Below are 19,438 nucleotides of genomic sequence, written 5' to 3' on the forward strand. Positions count from 1 at the left end.
ACTAACCAGCATCCGAGTGGCAAAGTCCCTGAGTACTGGCATTTTGAATCCCAGCAATCTGGCTGCCTCCATGGGCATTTTTATGGTTTTCCTCATGTGTAATGCAAACACAAGCCAGTTTCCCTTCGAAAACCCTTTACCATAATCAAAAAATGCCAAACCAAAACCTGATTTTAATTTCATTTAATTATTTTTTAAAGTTTAAACAAAAGCTTACTTTATAAACACACTGCATTTTATACGTATATTTCTTCTTTTTAGTTTATTCATTATTAATGAAATTATTCAATTGAAAAATCGTTTTCACAATGAATAATCACTCTTTTACATCCAACAATTCTGTTGCTATTTATAAACATGCAATAAAATACATTATTTCTAATTTCCCATTATATGCATATTATATGGCATAAGAAATTCGCGGATTTGATCTTAAAAACTAACTTGGATGGCATTCCAACTTAGAGACGGGGAAAATTAAAAGTGGTATGGAAGATTTCATTAGAAACAGTTTTAAACTCTAATCGATATTTGAATTCGACTGTTTTTGAAATTAATGAAAAGAAACGAGTAGTAAATGCAAAATCTATCCATAAAAAAGAGGGAAAGAAATATGGGTAGTAGACTTAGAAAATCGTCTGTTCAATATCTATTTATCATTCTTGTTTTAAAAGAGGGTTAAAGAGTTTGTCTTAAAATCTGGGAAAATTTCAAAAGTCTTTAGCAGATAAATTTTTAGATATTGAAATGTTAAAACAGGCTTGAAGAGTCGAAAAAATCAAGCGACTTTCAAAAATTCGCCGAATAATCATAAATTATGTTAAAAATTTCATACAAGTTTCAACTTTAAAAGATTTTTTTCTGCTCTATTCGATGATGCACACAGTAAAATTCTGAGACTTTTAGTTTTTTCGTGAAACAAAGATATGTGTGGAAACTCCTTTCAAAATTAAATTAAAAATAATATAAATCGAATTTTGAAAAAAAAATCGCTCATTTTACCGTCCACAAATACTTTATGAGCAAAATTTGAGCCAGAAGCTTATCAGGAAATATGTTAAAAATTGATGGCAAACACTAAGAGGAGCTAAATACTTATAAAATGAAACAGCACTAAATTACATCACTTTCCTATGCAAAAAATCATATTTTGCCATGCAAATGAGTAATATTATTCTAGTAAAAAATAAATGATTTTTCAATTAAGAATTACTTAAAAACATTTAAATTTTAAAAGCTTAAAGATTTAAAACCTTCCATACTTTGCTGTCTGAAAAATACAATTTCAAATTTTCTAATTTGTTACAAGTATCATTTTACATTCATAATCTTGTAGGTTGTTGAATTAAAATGTTTCTTCAATAATTAGTATTTTTAATAGATATTAGAAATAATTCTTTGGTACTATTAATTGTAAAAAATTTGATCATTGCTTGTCATGCCGACAAGAAAACTCAGCATTTCTAAGGTTTTTTCTAAGGTTTCATTTATGAACTTGAAAACTTCCGGCAGGTTTTTTAAGTGATGCGATTCTAATTAACATGCAAGTTCTTAAAAGGAAATACTTCTTTAAGTAAACCTTTAATCATTATAACATTAAAGATACAGCAATAAGAATCAGTATAATAGCCGTTAATTTGTCAGACTATAATTTCGAAGTTTAACACCAGAAAGACTGAAACTTAGTATATACCTATTGCCCAAAACATTGTGAAAGAATAACTAATGTGTAAAGAAATTTGTTTAAAATTTATTTTTAATATTTTTATATTACTTACAGTTATATAACAAGTTATTAGTAAATATTAACAATAAAAAAGTTACTTCACTTGGAAAAAAAATTATTTCTGCATTATTATTTGTACATTTTTGGCAAATGAAAGTGGAAATCTTTTTTATGTGTACATCTTTCGCAGACATACTTTTGACATTTTTCACATATATTATTTGTTTTGTTGTAGTGGCAAAGTCGTACTTGACAAATTTTGAGTTTATTAGAATGGGTTGCATTTGATGATGTTGCAGTTGATCTTTGTGGATCTCCATGTTCTGATGACATTTTCTGTCTTGCAGCTCTGTGTTCAGTTTAAAGCTGTTCTGCTAATTGAAACAAGAACTCTTTTCATTGTATTTGTATACCTGTTGTTTCTTTGTAAAAGATCCAAGCATTTATAGCAACGAAATCTAAAGTATTGAAAAATATTTGGAGGGGCCATCTACGAGAACTAGCTTTTACTGTACATTTTCTGGCCATTTAATCCACCATATCAACTCCAAATTTTGTGCTGTTATAAAATTGAATACATTCCAGTAACATTTTATCATTATTTTTATCAATTTTCACAAATTTAATGCTTAGTACAGCTACTCTTCTATTTGGTTTGCTCTTGTATATTGTAAGAACACAATTCTCTGATTTATATAGCAGAGTAGAAAAACGAGGCATGTTATCCTTCGTTTGGCTGATTTCAGTAGTTCTCTTTTGTTTCCTTTAATAGTTCCAACTAGTTTTTTTTTTTTTTTTTTGGTGGAGGGGGCAATAATTTTGTTGCGAGTGACATGCTAGCAAAAACGTTATCGGTCATATTTCTTCCACAGCTTGTATATGGCTCGATAAGTTTCAGAATAATGTGTTCACCGTGATTCGAATAACAAGTACTACTTTACCTTATTGAGAAACTGCAACTTATAAAGTATACGCCAAAAATGACAATTTATCACGTACTTGTTTGTTATCATGCGACAGTAATCGAAAAAAAAAAATGAAAATTTATTTCAGTACAGAGTCGAACTGGTCATATAAGAATTTTACTCAATAATAAAAGTCATTTGATTTAAAAATTCCCAAGCAGTCTAAATGGCTGCTTTTGGGCAATATAGGTATAACACATATCGTATATACTGGAAATGAAAGAAGGGTGTAACTACAATTATTAATAAATGCATTTATATATACAAAAAGTCACAAAATTCTAAGAAATCGTATGTGAATTCCTTATACAGTCAAAAGTCTTTAATCCGAACGTCCATAATCCGGACCTCAAAGCTACAAACTTTCTGTGCCATTTATATATACAAAAAGTCACAAAATTCTAAGAAATTGTATGTGAATTCCTTATACAGTCAAAAGTCTTTAATCCGAACGTCCATAATCCGGACCTCAAAGCTACAAACTTTCTGTGCATGCATAAACGCATATTGCGTTTACGCATGTGCATTTAATGTATAGCAGACGGTATGAGCTAAGCTAAAATTATCTAATTATCTATTTCAGTTAATGTTGCAGATCGTGTTGTTCCTAAACCTTCTAATTGGATCCGGCTTATTATTTTTTGTAGACTGTTAGAGCAATTTTATAAAAGTAAGCTTGAACTTTCGATTATGTCAAAAAGAATTTCCAATTCTGGAGCTGCCAAATGATCTACAAAGCGAAAGCATGTTTTGATGTCCATCAAACAAAAAGTGGAATTGCTGCAAAAAAATAGATAAAGAGGCATATCCTTTGTTTCTCTAACCATTCCAAAATCTGTTTATCAATTTCACGCTGCACTGCGGGGGAGGGGGGCACGCAATGAACTGGAAGTTGATCTGTCAGCACTATCCTTATCTTCAGGGCAGATGTTTTTATTTTATTTGGTTTATAATTCCTTACTAAATGTAGTATTTCATCTCGATGTACTCCATCTTTGATATGATTTAAATCAAATTCCTCATTATAAATATCATGAATACACATAAAATAGTTTGCGGTTGCAATTTTCTAATTTCGACTATGCGTAATGTATGCTTTATGCATGTGCACGTTGAAAGAAATGTTTAATAAAGTAAACAAATAAATATTAAGCATTTTTTTTTTTTTTTTTGTAAATTTTGATACCCTTTAGATAATTGCTCTCTATTTCATAAATTACAGTTTCATATTTTTTATTTTATAATTTCTGCATGCCATCTTACCAGGTATAAACTGATGATCTATAATTCGGAAAAACCGATAATCTGGAATTGCCGAAGTCCCGACGAGTCCGGATTAAAGACTTTTGACTGTATACATAATTGTTTTTCTAACTGAAATTAAAAAGCAGTCAAAATGACTTCCTTTGGGCAATCTAGTGTTAAACAAAACCTTCTTCAGCTGCAGAAATGAAAATTTCAGACGGAAAATGTGCTTAATAGCAAGAGACAACAAATTCGAGATTATTCCAGCTACAGAAGTGGAAACAAAGCTTCTGCCACAATCTATTAACAATAAAGGAAAGTAACTATGACATACTTTCTTTAAAAGTTGAAGGTAAAGACAGAATAGAATTGGCAACTTCAACCAGAACTCAAAAAGATTTTTTTATATGAAATGCCTCTAGGAGTTCTAATTCCCCAATGGTGGATGATTTTTAATAATATTAGTCATAAATAAACGCAAAATGTGACCAACAATGTTGCTCTTAAGTACTCCAGTTCAACGAACAGCCGATCTGGAGAAGCAAACTTGTGGAGTGCAGAGAAAAACAAAAGAATAAATTGAGGTTTTTAAGTGGAACGACAGGAGTGCGAAGGCAAATAGATGAAGACTTCCAACATAAAAGCTATATTATGCATGACCAGTATGCTGAAAAAAAAGAAGAGAATTAGATATCTCTAAAAAGGCAACTCAATTGTATGATGAAAACAAAATGTGTTTGTTAGGTACGAAGCTGAGTAAGTGAAATTAACGCATCAATTTCAATACATAAAAAATTCATGATATATCTTAACTTTTGCTGTTTAGTACCATTTTGCTGTTAGTAAATCTCTAATGATTCATATACATTATTGACATTATCTCTTCATACCATTTTAATGATTCATAATCATTCCATAGCTCCTAATAATTAATTTCTTATGCATGAGATAAATGTTTCCCAAACTTTCATTCAAGCCTTATTCTTCAATAAACATCCATAATTCTATATTATTCTTAACAATACTGCTACATTTTGCTGACATGATTTATATTCCCCAGTACATGATAAATAATGCATTTTAATCCTGTTAATTTGTTAAAAACTTATAAGGTATTTCTCCCGCTTTCCTAGCGTGTCTTCGTGGTGTAGTGGTTCTGCACGCTGGGCCGGTATTCCAGAGGTCCGTGGTTCGATTCCTGGCGAAGGCGTTTGCTAATTTTTCCTCTCTCCGGCTTTTCCAATTAACCTAATGTCTCTACAAACTGTCATTTCAATTTCCCACCACCACCACAAAATATTTGCATCTGATCATGTTTTTGTGTGAAATAATCTATCATAATAACTATCATATAATTAATCAAATTCTGCTGATCTGATATCAATCTGATACCAAGTACTCACAATACGCCACTAAAGGATGTCAAACTCAAATGTGAAATATATTTTTCAAAACAGGCCATGATTTAAATAAATACATGAAAAATTTTATATAATTCTTGAAAGATAGATTTACAATAGTTTATTGTAGAATGTGGAATGTGTGTTATGCAAAATAAATACACCAATACTATGAAAATCTCATTTAATAGTATTCATTAAATAACACACACTTTTAGAAATGAAACCAGAACAATATCCCACATAAAATGAATACATATTTAACTAACAAATTCATTATGTTTCTGAATAATTGTTTTATCAAAGAGTTAAACTTTTCAAAGAGGGAAAATAACAAATACATATATATATCACTGCCCCTTTGCAACAGAAAAATGTTAAAACTATTAAAGCTCAAAATTTTACCAACAATTTTTGAACAAAATAAAAAGAAAATATATAAAAACTATAAAGAGAAAATTGCATTAAAAATAATAATATATAAATGCATTAGCAATTCAAAAGGGGGGGACTGCACATTAGCACATAAAAATAATTGATAATAATAGTAGTACATAAAATGAACAACAAATAAACATACAACTCTTCTCCATAACAGAGAATAACAGCTAAAAGATGCACATTTATTCTACTGTCAAAAAGACTGAAACATGACACAAATACCTAAATATCAAATACAAATGCTAAAATCCTAGCATCACTCAAGCACACACAGATCTAGAAATACCTTACAGTTGTAAGTTCATGAAAATGACATGAAATACCCTTACACTAATTAATAGTATACTTAAAACAATACAAAAGATAATCGGATTTTTAGATTTTATTATACACTTGTTAACTATCACAATAGTAAAATTAATATGGAACAAGTAACAATCAGTACAAAAGAACACTTATGAAAATATAATGAAAGTGATATGATAATATCCTACCAGAGTTTGAATATCAGTTTTTTTAATTCCCATCAGGCAACCTGACGACAACATTATGATAATGATGGAGGTCAAAATGTTAATGATCATTTTAATGTGATACTTTACATATTCTGCAAAGTATAAATATGATGGATGCTATTATTCAATGCTTAAGTCGCATAATAATTAGACAAGAGATTTTCTGTGACTGAGTATATTGTTTTTAAATTTCTCTGATCTACACTTTAGATCTAAGCCATTTAAATTATGATCAGAAGCTCTCATTATTTAATAAGCAGTTAAAGAATATGTATTTTCACAGTACTGTCATATTTTATTTTTCAGATATAATAACTCTTTAAGTTCTAATTTCAAGTGGAATATTCTTTCTTATATGTTTTAAACAGGAAATTTGAAGCATAAAGTCAAAATTTCAAAAAACCCTAGCACTTCAGCAATATGTACATTTGGGATTCATGTCATAAATTCAGAATGCAAGTTAACATAAAAGACAGAAAAAATGTAGTCACTTTCAAATTAAAAAGGTGAAAAACATTTGATTCTGAATGTTTAATTTGAGCAGATTTTTAACCTTGCTTTTCTAAAAACGCAGAAACCATTTATGATTTAGAACAAGTGAATACTGTACAGTTAACCCTTGATGAATGTGGGGGTTATGCTATTAATATATTGTGCCTCAGCAAAATCGCATTCCACAAAGTTGACTTTCTACAGAAGAAGTGCGTTACATGTAATTCAAATTAGTAATATATATATATATGACTTAAACAAAACTAAATGCTTTTATAATTAAAAGGAAAAAATAAAACAAGCATTAATTGGAGGGAAAATCATTACTGTTTAATAAGTACATAATACTACTATTTTTTTAACATGCTAGTGATTTCTGCTTAGGACAAGGACTGGTGCAACTCTGTGAGAGTTTTGCGCTAAGAAGGGTACAGTTTTTCAATGCCTCTCATAAAATTTACTCCGCTTTCTTCATTTTGGGTCAATAGTTCCTGTGCCTTTCTTTACCATTTTGTTTAACTTCTTGTAAGCTAATGGCATTTAATCTTGTTCATTATCACTGCTTTCACTATTGGCTGATGTTATATGATCACCTAATTCTTCATTTGTTATTTCTCGATTAATTCTCTGACATCTCCTTTTTCCACATCTGAAAAACCTTCATCTGCAAGTACTTTTGCAATTTGGCCAATTTCTTTGGCTTTACTTTCAATCGATGGAAATCCTTCAAAATTGTTGATAACTTCCAGGCAAACTCAATGGCAGTGAGCGTTCCAATGTTGACGAATGAATACTGAATCACATATGAATGAAATTTTAGCAGCAGGCAAATTAAGTGCACACAATTAAAATAACTCGTACACATGAAACAGCATTTTGCAAATCTGCACTCAGCAAGGGTTTACTGTAACCAAAAATATAACAATATTTACAATATACATATGATGCAAGTTGCACTTATAAAAATTGCCCTTGATTACAAATTTAAAAGATTCATTAGTTTTCTACTTTAATAGAATCAAAGATTCGAAGACAACAATAAAAGTTATTCAATATAAAATCCATCCTCTAAACAATAAAACATTTTAAAACATCTTTAACTATGGATGTAAAATAATGAAGCGTGGTTCTTGCAACTCTTTAAGCACTTGATATTGAGAAATGACACATAGCAAACAGTATACCTGAAAAAGAATATTTTTCTATTAATTCTAATGAAGACTAATTCTAATGAAGCTTATGAGCACATTCAATTTCATGGAAATTTAAGTTATGTCTAAAAAACAAAAAAAAATTCTAGCTTGGTGTTGGTGTTGGTGTATTTAATTATGGCAAAGCACACGAGGGCTATCTGCCTAAAGGGAGGGATGCCTTTCGTGGAGGACTTTCTAAGGGAAACTGGCTCGTATACACGTTACACATGGGGAAAACCACGAAAACGCCCATGCAGCCAGCCCGTTCGCGGGATTCGAACCTCAGACCGAACTACCAGTGTTCAGCGTCTTTACCGCTCGGCCGCTGGTGGGCCCTAAAATTCTAGCTTGGAAATACTGCCTTTTCACTACTACAGGTATAATGTTTTATGTTTCCAGATTATGATATAATTTTTTATCCTTTGCATTGTAATTTTATTAATTACATAAAGTGAAAAATAAAAATAACTGGAAAGTGACAACATGAGGACATAAACAACATGAGAGCTATCAGCTTAAGGGGAGAGATATCTTTGTGGAGGGCTTTTCAAGGTAAACTGGCTTGCATTCACATTATATACTGGGTAAAACTGCTAAAATTAGACATGCAGCCAGCCTATTACCCGGGTTACAACCCAAGAACTCCATGTACTTAGCAGTATTTAATAGCTCAGTTACTGGTGGGGCTGAAAGTGCAATAATTGATGGATAACTATTCTTCTATTTTCTACCAGATAGCCGATTCCTGTTGAAAACTGTCACTTACTGATTTACACAGAGTCATATTTTCTTGGCGATAAAATATTTCCAATTATTGCTGACAACTCTACCAAACTCTAGGATTGCATTATCTGGATTGACTGAGCATGCAAGGGCTATCAACCTAAAAGTATGGATATCTTGGTGGAAGACATTTTTAAACGAAAGTTGCTCACATTCACATTAAGCAAGAAGCAAATCATGTAAACTGCCACAAAGCTGTACCATTTCCCAGGATTTTAACTAGAGTTGAACTGCCAGTGTTCAGAATCTTACCACTCGGCAAAGGTGGGCGACAAAGTCTTTAAATACATGTATGAGCATTTGGTTCCACTGGTAGCAAATTCTGTTAGTTTTACATAATTCACATTATTAATTACGAGTTTAGCATCTAAAGTACAGCAAAAGCAAAAAGTGATATTCTGAAAGGTGAGAGAGAAAAATGCAAATGAGTGTTTTAAAAACAAAAAAACTAAAGATAAGGGACACATAAAGACTATCAAAATGTCACTGGTGATGTTCTGTTGCTAAAAAATTATTGCCTAGAAATGTGACCTGGCATAACCAATAAGTGTTAACATTTTCAGGGAAAGTCATGCCAGTTTCTTCAGTGATTCAACTAGTTTTCAATCCATGTTCTGCTTAATTAGTAAATTCCTACATAAGCAAAGCAATATGTGCACCATTAACCTACCACTACCCTGGGTAGGGTTTACCCTATATCCCATATATACAGAACCATCACAGTATTTCACCATTCCGCCTTATATTATTATTTGTCCCATTTTCTCGTTAAACTCTGCATAAGATAATCAGTGCACAGCTATACAAAGTACTTGCAGATACAAAGTACACTGATCAGACGTCATGTCTAACAAAGCTATGCAAATATGTATTTGCCACTCCAACTCTCAGTACAAATGTGGAGAGGATACTTTTTGTTATATCAACTCCAACAGTTAGTCGAAAGAAACAGATTGTCAGTAGAAACAACTGAAGCAACTTTAATTTGTCATTATAATTTTAATTTCTTTTTTTTTTTCAATCCCCCAGGAAGGGTCAAATATGAAAAAGAGATGATTGTTGGTTTAACTGGTTACATTCTCTCCACAGCGGAGTTATATCAAGAGTGATTTCACTTACGAAGACAGGAAACAGGAATGAACTTCCGTCCCCCATTCAGCTCATAACCGCAATGGAATTGCTATTCATTTAACTAAGTGCTTTTAGGAAACAATCTTTGTTAATTTTCAGATAAGAGACTAAGGAACACAAAAGAAAGTTTTCTCCTGAGAAGGGCGAGGATAAGGTAATTTTCTAAGCAGGTCATAACTGCTGATAAAACGGAGGAAGAAATATTTCTAATGCCCTTTCACGTGTAAAACTTATCTATAGAGGGAAAAGAAGAAGCAAATATTTGAGTTTTGTAGGACAGTGAAGTGGTTAATCTACCTGATGTTCTTTTAATGTGCTGATAGTTCACAACATTAACACAAAGTAACTGTAATTAAAATACTCCCACTCGAAGTGATTTATAGAGATGCACTTAACAGATGGAATTCAACCATATTTAACTCAAATATCCTTTAGGTGCAAGTAAAATTTACTTGAAAATTTAAACTTGCTAACAATGATGAAAGCAATAATTTGCCCTCTATTTACTGGTAAGATATAATAATTAATAGTTACATTATAGTATTTAATGAATTTTCTCAAGGTTTCTTACAATCATGTTTATTTAATAACAGCTTAGAAAAGTGTCCCTTAATGCACTATTAAAAGAAAAAAAAACATAACTTGAAGAATAACGAGTATTTGATTGCCAGTAAAATTCACTCATTTTGGTCTTCTGATATCTTCTTTTTAAGAGGATATGGTATGGGAAAAAAATTTATCTGATTTAATGCACTTAAGTTCTTAGATAATAATCCCTATGGATGTCTTCTAATGAGATAAATAAGAATATAAAAAATTTACCAAGAAAAAGTTATATTGCCAATTAATCTCATTTAATACATGATAAATGAATCATTTTGCACTTAGGAATATATTAAATAACTGTACAATCATATACTGATGTTAAGATCTAACACAAAATTAAGACACAATAAATGTGACTTGTGAAATTTTTAAGCAATTAAGGAAAATATAGCACTTATATGGCAAATTTTTAAAAATAAATTAAATAAATACTCACATGAAGTCCATCAATGCACCAAAGAATAAAACTGGCCAATAATGAATACGGCTAGAAGAAAAGCAAATAAAAAAGAGTATAAATAGGACACTGAAATGAACAAATATTACTAAATATCTACAGTTAAAAGCGATATCCAATATTTTCAAACAAAGCCTTATAAAGAAGATAAATGTTAGCATCATCACATTTTTTTAAATACATATTCAATCTCAAAAGAAAAATTAATATTAAATAATATTAGTTACTAAGTACTTGAATATTTTCCCATCGACCATGAAAGCTGGTGTCAAACCTGAACTAATTAAGGCAGAAGTTTGAAATGAACCAATCACTCAAGATCCTGTAACTCTGAATATACCCCACTGAAATACTCTGTTTCACAAAGCACAGAGCTCAAATTTAAATCCTTGGGTTTTTTTTTTCTTCCCCCCCCCAGAGAAACAGAATAGCAGCAGTTAACTCATATCCTTCTTTACAGAAATTAAACAGGCTTATTGAAACTTATTAAAATTCTAATTTCTTAAGTTCTGATTTCAGACTTGCATGAAACATAAGCAATGTTCCTACAAGTGTACTGTGATGTCATGCTTAACCATTTATATTGCTAAATCATACTGTTTAACAACAGTTTTGTTTATCGAAAATGATTAATGGGGAAGTGTATGTTCAAGTAATTATACTTTCTTCAATCACCAAACATTACAAAATCAGTTTTCAGACTAATAGAGAAATATCACTGCAAAATTAGTTTGCATGCAATATCACTAAACATATTAGCTTATATTACACATTTATGGTTACATTTAAACATACAAATCTCTGAATAAAAGCACTCAAAGCGTAGTACTAATTCATTTAGATCACTGACCAGATAAAATATTTACTACTAGTATATTAAAGTATCAAAGCATTAATAATGTAAAAATGGAAAACACTTGCAAGAAAGCATAAGAAAATCTAAAGTATCTGTTAACTGTTAATATGAAAACTTAGTAATAGTAAATGTTTACAAATACAATCAGAATGCCTCATCTTGTAAGAATTTAAACTAATATGCCCAGAACAAAAAAAAAAAAAAAAAAAAAAAAACCATTAATTTTGAAGAAAATTTTACACCTGATTTAATCTCCAATCAAAATTAACTAAATTTTATTATTACTCAAAAGCCTGGTAGATTATGTTATATGAATGTGGCAAAGCACAGAAGGGCTATTAGACTAAGAGGAGAGCAGTGACTCTTCTTTTAGACTTCATGAAAGACTTTCAAAGGGAAAGTGACTCATATTCACATTACACGGAGGGCAAACTACGATAAACAACCATACAAAGAGCCTGTTCACTTAAGTTTAAAACTGGGTTGAACTACTAACATTCAGCAGTCCAAATCACATAACCATTGGTGAGGCAGGTGCATCCTGTTACACTGCATAAGTCTGGAATAATGCTCTCTAATAGGGTTTTATTTTATTTCTTAAAGCATTTTAATATGATTATTTTAGTCCCATTTTTCCTTTTTTTTTATTGTGATGATATACATACATATATGCGTGTGTGTAAGATAAAAATATGTAAATCAGCTTCATAATTTAATTTAATAATAACCTTTTATTTCATTTTTAATCTGGGTATTTTCTCTTTATTCTAAAAAAAAATTAATAACATTTCTGGACTGCATCATTTGCAGATAAATCTATGCCAGAGCATGCGTAATGCTTAATGATGTACTTAATTCGGAACCTAAACCAAAACCTTCCTCTTAGCAATCTTCCATGTTGGATTAATGCATACTTTGCTTGTATCTCTCCACTGCTTGGATGCCATTTTGTTTCGCTGTGCTCCCTTCCTATCGCAATAGTATTAAAAAATGTAATTTTTCTGAAAAGAGGCACGATTAGAATGCCACGTGAATTGTGACTACAAATTTGAATTTAAATAAAAACAGAATTTAATCTGTCTTGAATACAAATGTTCCTAATCATTATGGATTAGTATGGTGTGCAATCACATCTCAGTGGTCAGACATCAGTGCTTCTAAATTTTGTTTTCATTGCATATATATTATTTTTTTCTTACATATGGGTTCGTGGATTTGGAGTGAATAACGAGAATAGCACTTGATGAAGTATCGAAACACAGTTTATTAGCCAGTATTACGCAGGATAGCTCCAAAATCACATTTACAGCCATCGAAGAACTACCATAAACATGCTGAAATAATCAACGACACAGCCTTCAGGCTATCAAGCTATTAATGATGAAGCACGGCAAAGCACCAGAGTACAGCTCCTAACTCTGCTTGGTCGTTCTAGGAACTCTATGTACTCTCGAGACTCGTACACTACAACTAGCGATTTGCTCGACGATACACAAGACTACATCTCCCGACTCAGTTCGGTAGTTCTCAGAGCTCATCACACTCTAAGATAAAATTTGACGGTAAACTAACTCGCGATATACTAAGAGACTCTCTTGATGCATTCGATGACCAACTTGGCACTAGACTAAGAGACTCTTGCTCACTGACTCTTTAACTGACTCACTCTCTGCATACCAGCAGGGTTTATAAAGCGAGAACATTCTGGGCCAAACCGGTAAGAATTCGTTCCAGAAGGTTCTCCATCCATCTATGACATATTGCCAATTTTGTCACCAAATGGGTGATTTCTCTCCAAATATGGAAACCCTGCCTTCTCTTGCCATTTTCTTGAAACCCTAAACCTGCCTTGTGCGGAGGCTATCTTACTGCAGCTGGACATTTCATAACACTATATATACCTACCTATATATAAAAGTAGAAAGTAGTAAATCATAAAAACGTGAGACCTAGTTGGTCAAAAACTGCCTGTTGAGCTGCAAATTTTAAAATAAATTTATAAGAAAAGGAGAGGTGACAACTAGCTAAAGCCGTAAAGAACATTTAAACTTCCTAATTCTGATATTACATGTAAAACAAATTCAAAAATAAAAACTAAATCTAAGTTAAATCAAAAAATGTACACGAAAAAGACCTATCCATTATACAAGCAATAGAAAACCTATACAACAAAATCAAAATATGTATGTGAAAAAAACCTATTCAATTTACATAAAACAAGAAATATTGCACATATAAAAACATGGTCAATCTTCTCTGTTCAAGGTTACAAACAGAACTTATCAAAAGAAAAGTGTTTGAAGCCTTCAACCAAGTTTTGATGACCCATTAAAACAAACATGTTTCGTCGAACAAATATATTGAGACTGGAAACGGCTTTCCTTGTAATTAACTTTTTAATTCATCTATTACTAGAAATGTTTCAATAGATTTGTCCCTTTTCCTGACATGTTTGCGTGTTTTAAAACATTAAAGTAAAACTTAAAAAGATCAAAGTTATAAATTTTAAACAAGAAAGAAAATTTTTGATCTTAAAAAGAAAAAATATCATCTAAAAGATGCAAGAAAAATCCTATACAAAGTAGCCGGGTTAAGCAAATGCACAATAAGATTATTCAGTGTTAATCCTGTAAGTTTTAATATACATCATTTCAAGAGGCAGGCCCCTTAGTGTGAAAAATAAAAACTTTATCCTAATGAAAATATATTGACAAAGAGGGGTCCTGCTAAGTCCAAAAGGCACAGTAATTTGTAAAGAAATGTAATTAACAAAACAGGGTAATATACCTGCGTCCAATGTGATTTCTTTCTAAAATTAAACAGAGCTGAAAATGAGAAAAAAAGCTGCCAGAAAGTGATGAAGACCTAATGAGTACTACCACAATTAAAATTCCATCTATTGGAGGAATATGACACAGAAACATGTTAACGTACTTTTGTAGAAGCCAATGGTATTGTCCAGCTTGTAGGCAGAAAACAACAGGGTTTGAGAGGGGACAAGGAAGGAGGCAACTCTTTCAAAATGGCGCGTTTGAGAAATCGCCGTTTCTAATAGTGATTATCTAAACAAAATGGCTAAAATGCAATGCAATTGCTAAACTGGCTAAAAGCAAGTTGAAATGGAAAAAAGTAGAAAAATGTTAGTAAAAGTCATAATTTTTCATGCTAATAGGCTTTGAAGTGTTTTATGAAAGGAAAAAGGCCCTTAAAATTCATAATAGGGAAAGTGTTGGCCAGAAAATTATGATATTATATAGTAAATATATATGATATTATATAGTAAATATACTGAAGTTCTAGGCCAAATTTTGAGAGAAGAGTTTGGAGTACTGAGAATCTATATTACATTTTTACATTAGATTACCTATTTTAGCCATCCATCATCTATCTTCCTTTGGGATTTGGGTACAATATTTCATGCTACTAAAACAAGCAATTTAAAATCATAGGTAAAAGGACTTTTTAATAACTACTTTTGGAATTTGATTGCCCTGTAAGATGCTAATGAAATATAGTAATGCTTCTTGTAGAAGGTCTGTGTTATTACAGATTCTTTTTATTCTTAAAAGCTGTAAATTGATAGTATTAACTATGACCCTTTTCGAAATGTTAGAAGTCCAGTTAGTGAGCTTGAGCATGTGAAATTTGAAATCTCTGTGTTTGTCATAAATTTTAATAATTGAATATCAAGGTAAATTATGTCATTTTGCTGTGCATTAGTGGCATCAAGTTTAAGGCAAGTAGAATATACATATTGCCTTGCTCTAGTTTGCTGAAGTTAAAAGGCAATTACATCATCTATATATCTAAAAACGTGCTGGTAATATTTTTGCTCATCTTGTTTAAGTCAGTGAACATATAAATTTAAATTCTTGAGTGAATAGGAATAGTCCACAGATTGCTGTAGAACTATTGCTGCCCATAGGTATTCCCTGGACTAGTTTAAAGATTTTGTTATCAAGTTGCAGATAACTGTTAAATAGTACACTTCTGAGGAAAAGTTTCCATTCTTACTCTAGTTACTATTGTAAGGACGTGTGAAAAAATTTCAGGGAGAGTGAGGAGGCTATCATGAATTTCTTCTAAAGGCAAAGTGGTGTAAAAATTTTCGAAGTCATAACATTGAATGTTGTCTATTTTAAGTGAATTCAATGTTTTGATTATTTTTTCGTTGTTATTAATAATCCAGTTGCAGTGCTGATCATGAAAATTTAAATTATTAATGATATCTAGTACTAGTTTAAGTTTCTGGGCAAAAAGATAGTCGATCTCTTTTAAAAAATTCTTGGTACCATTTGAATTCTTGATTCAGATCTGAATTTGATGAAATTTAGGAAATGCATAGAGATTTGCAAACTTATTAAAATATTTGTTGGGTCAAATTTTGCTCTATGCAATGCCTTAAATTTGTTTAGAAGTATTTTAGTGGTGGTTTTAATTGACTGATAAGTGTTGTAATTCCTTTTGAAGTAATTCCTTTTGAATAAAGTCATAGTAGAATTTTTCAAATGATACTGAAGTTACTGCTTGCTTTGTCGATTTTAGTAATGATGAATAGATCTTGTAGAAGCTTGAATTGATTTTCCAGAGATTTCTTAGCGTGAAAGCTGGATAAGCTGTGGATCTTTTGGTCAAAGTCTTTAAATATTGCTGCTTTGTTTAGTTTACATTCAATAAGTCTAAACATTACTTCTTCCCTCTGCATGAAGAATGTATAACTGGTAATGGATTTCTTGGCGGCGTTCAGTATTTGCGACAGTGGTGTAACGTTTTCCTTCTCTGAAGACCACTTGGTCACCCACCCTAAAAGAAGGGAGAGAGAACCCTCTGCTCGCCTCGGCCGGTAGAGGGGAGTGGACTTTCCCCCCTTGGTCGCAGGTGGGAGTAAGAGGAGATTGAGATGTGAAAGAAAAAAAGCGGACGCTGGCTTTGCACGCTCTACTGTAATGAAAATGTATTTGAAAGTTTTTCTAAAATGTAATCTGTACATAGTTGTATATATAAGTAAATATTTAGCCTAGAACAGGTTTTGTTTATTTGGTGCAGATACGACTATGGTACAACTGGTGGCAGCATCGGTGGGATTTTAAAAGGCCCACTAGTCAAACAAAGAAGTGATGCTTGAATTCGACACAGTTGAGTAGAATCATCCTGATTCAATGAAGTTTTGACAGCACCCTCGTGATTCTGTGCAGTTTAGAAATCAGCTCAAGTTCTGATGTTGATCTGCATAAGTTGACAGAACCAAAATCATCCTGATTTTCACGTCGTATGAATCATCCTGATTCCATTTTCTTCGTTTGATCTAAGTGATATTTTAGAGAACTGCCACGGTTCTGCAAAACAAGTTTTCTTCATCAAAAATCATCCTGATTTTTGTATTGTTGTAATCATACCAATTCCAGTTTTTCGGTTGATCTAAGTGATATTTTAAACAATCGCCACGGTTCTGCAGAACGAGTTTTCTTCATCAAAAATCATCCTGATTTTTATGTTATAACGTTAAAGTTCCATGTTGTGAAGGAAGAATCAGCACGTTCTACAGAAGTTGATCACATAAATCCTGCGTTTGTGGGAATCTTGCGATTCCAAAGATCGTATAGAATAGATATAATGTCGGTGAATCTTCATCTATCCAAGTCATCAAACGGGGTAAGTACCTTGATTTTTACATTAAGGCAGTGACTTATCCTAAGGAGTTAATTTTGTTAAAAGTTGATACATTGTCTTCCTTGCTATGCATTTTAACTCATATGTATGTGTATGTTATGGTGTTAGTTCAGAATGATTACTCATAAGAATTTACATAATTGTTGAAATAATAAGGTAGAAATTCAGTAGCATAGAAAATACTGAAAGTCTTTTTACTCTTGTTATTCGTTGGTCCTGTTTTAAATTTTTGAATGAAAAATCCCCAAAAAAATTAACTATGTTTGGAATTAACGTATATTGGTTTTATTGTTATTTAACAGTATAAGAATTACCGACAATTTTATATTGGTCTTTTTTAATGCATTAGTAAACACATCAGCACTATTGTAGTTGTGAAAACTGATATTTACTAAATTAAGTACAGTTGAAATTTATTTAAATGGATTGTTACTGATGGTGGGTTTATTGTGTACTAATTGCTATTGAAGTTGTGATTGAATTACTTACTGTTTCATTAGTATGTATTCAGGTAAAAACTTACTAAAACTCAATTAATTAATTCTGTAAATGTAGCCATAGTGTGTATTAGATTTTAATAATATTAAGTAATTTCAAGCATTTTGAAAATTGTAGTATTGAGTATACTGAATTCTTGTTATGTTAAGATTCAGATTATTTACGATGTTTGTAAAATCACTGTGCATTAATGGTTACTATTAATAATGATAATCTCAGTAGTATTGTATTTTTGATTAGTGTGATAATTCTAAGTACAGAAATTGAGTGTGGCACAAAGCTCAAAGACTTTGGTTAAAATGGCTTTCTTGGGGAAAGGAAAAAAGATTGACTTATACAACCTAGCAACAAAATTAGGGAAGGAGGCTACAATGAGTCTAAAGATTGTGGAGCTAAAATATCTGATTAAAAAAAGTGCAGCGTATGACGAAGAGTTCGTTAAGGGTGTTTTCGAGGGAACAGTAAATAATAGGTTGGAGAAGGAGAGACTTCGAGAAAAAGAGACAGAGGAGGGACTTAGAGAACAAGAGAGAGAGGACTGTCGGGCTAGAGAGGTGAGACAATTTGAGTTAGAATGGCTAGAGGCAATGGGTAGATCGTCGCCTGCGGTATCCAAAAATTCAAGATCGAGTAATAAGCAGTTTCACCATGAGATACAAAAAATTATTCAAAAATTTGATTCGGATAGTGGGGATATTAGTTTGTATTTGACAATGTTTGAGAGACAAGCGAAGAGGTTTGGTATCAAGGAGAGCGACTGGGTAGCTTATTTGTTAGCACTATTGCCCATGGAAATCATTCAACTTATATCTAAAGAACCCGAAGAAAAGGCTTGCGATTACATATATCTAAAGGCTTTGCTTTTAAAAAGATTCAAATTGAGCCCCGAAAAAAATCCGTCTTAAATTCATTCAGCATCAACGAAAATCAGATGAAACATGGAGGGATTTGAGTTTTGCTCCGAGAAATTCTTTAGATGGATGGTTAAGCGGTCTGGAGATAAACGATTTCAAGAAACTAAAGGATTTGATGGTTACCGATCAAATAAAACGTCGAGTCGGCAACGAAGTCAAGGAGCATCTCTTGGACAACTGGGTAAAAGTTACTTCGGCAGCTAAGTTGGCAGATATGTTAGATGGCTACGAAGACGTCGGAGGAATTCGGAAGAAATCAGCCCATCGTAGGTATCAAGACCGAAGGAAGAATAATAGGAATTTAACTGATCCTAAAGATAAAAAGGGGGATGACGAGAAAAAAAATTCGTCTCGGGCAAAGCAAACGAAGACCAGCCTAAACAAAGCATTTGAAAAAAGAAAGGCTTCTAAGTGTTTCGAATGCGGCTCAGAAAATCACCTTAAGCCCCAGTGCCCAAAACTTGTAAAGGATAAATCACTAGCCATGGTAAACAACGTATACCAATAGCACAGAGGAATTTTTGCCTCCGTTTATCACGGATGCAC

The 19,438-nt window shown here is 31.8% G+C and overlaps 1 protein-coding gene across 1 annotated transcript in view; it reads right to left on the reverse strand.

Moving 5' to 3' along the window:
- Positions 1–5,503: 5,503 nt before the first annotated feature.
- pasi1 (septate junction component pasiflora 1) overlaps positions 5,504–19,438 on the reverse strand; it is a 51,193-nt gene continuing 37,258 nt past the window's right edge. Inside the window, exons 5-6 of the mRNA XM_035353657.2 lie at positions 10,934–10,984; positions 5,504–7,968 (exon numbers count right to left, since the gene is read on the reverse strand). Coding sequence (XP_035209548.1) covers positions 7,885–7,968; positions 10,934–10,984 — 135 coding nt within the window. The 3' untranslated portion in view covers positions 5,504–7,884. The remainder of the gene's footprint in view (positions 7,969–10,933; positions 10,985–19,438) is intronic.

The sequence above is a fragment of the Stegodyphus dumicola genome, chromosome X2 (genome assembly GCF_044657685.1).
Source record: "Stegodyphus dumicola isolate Sdum_Otavi_A_Nest chromosome X2, ASM4465768v1".
Lineage (NCBI taxonomy): Eukaryota > Metazoa > Arthropoda > Arachnida > Araneae > Eresidae > Stegodyphus > Stegodyphus dumicola.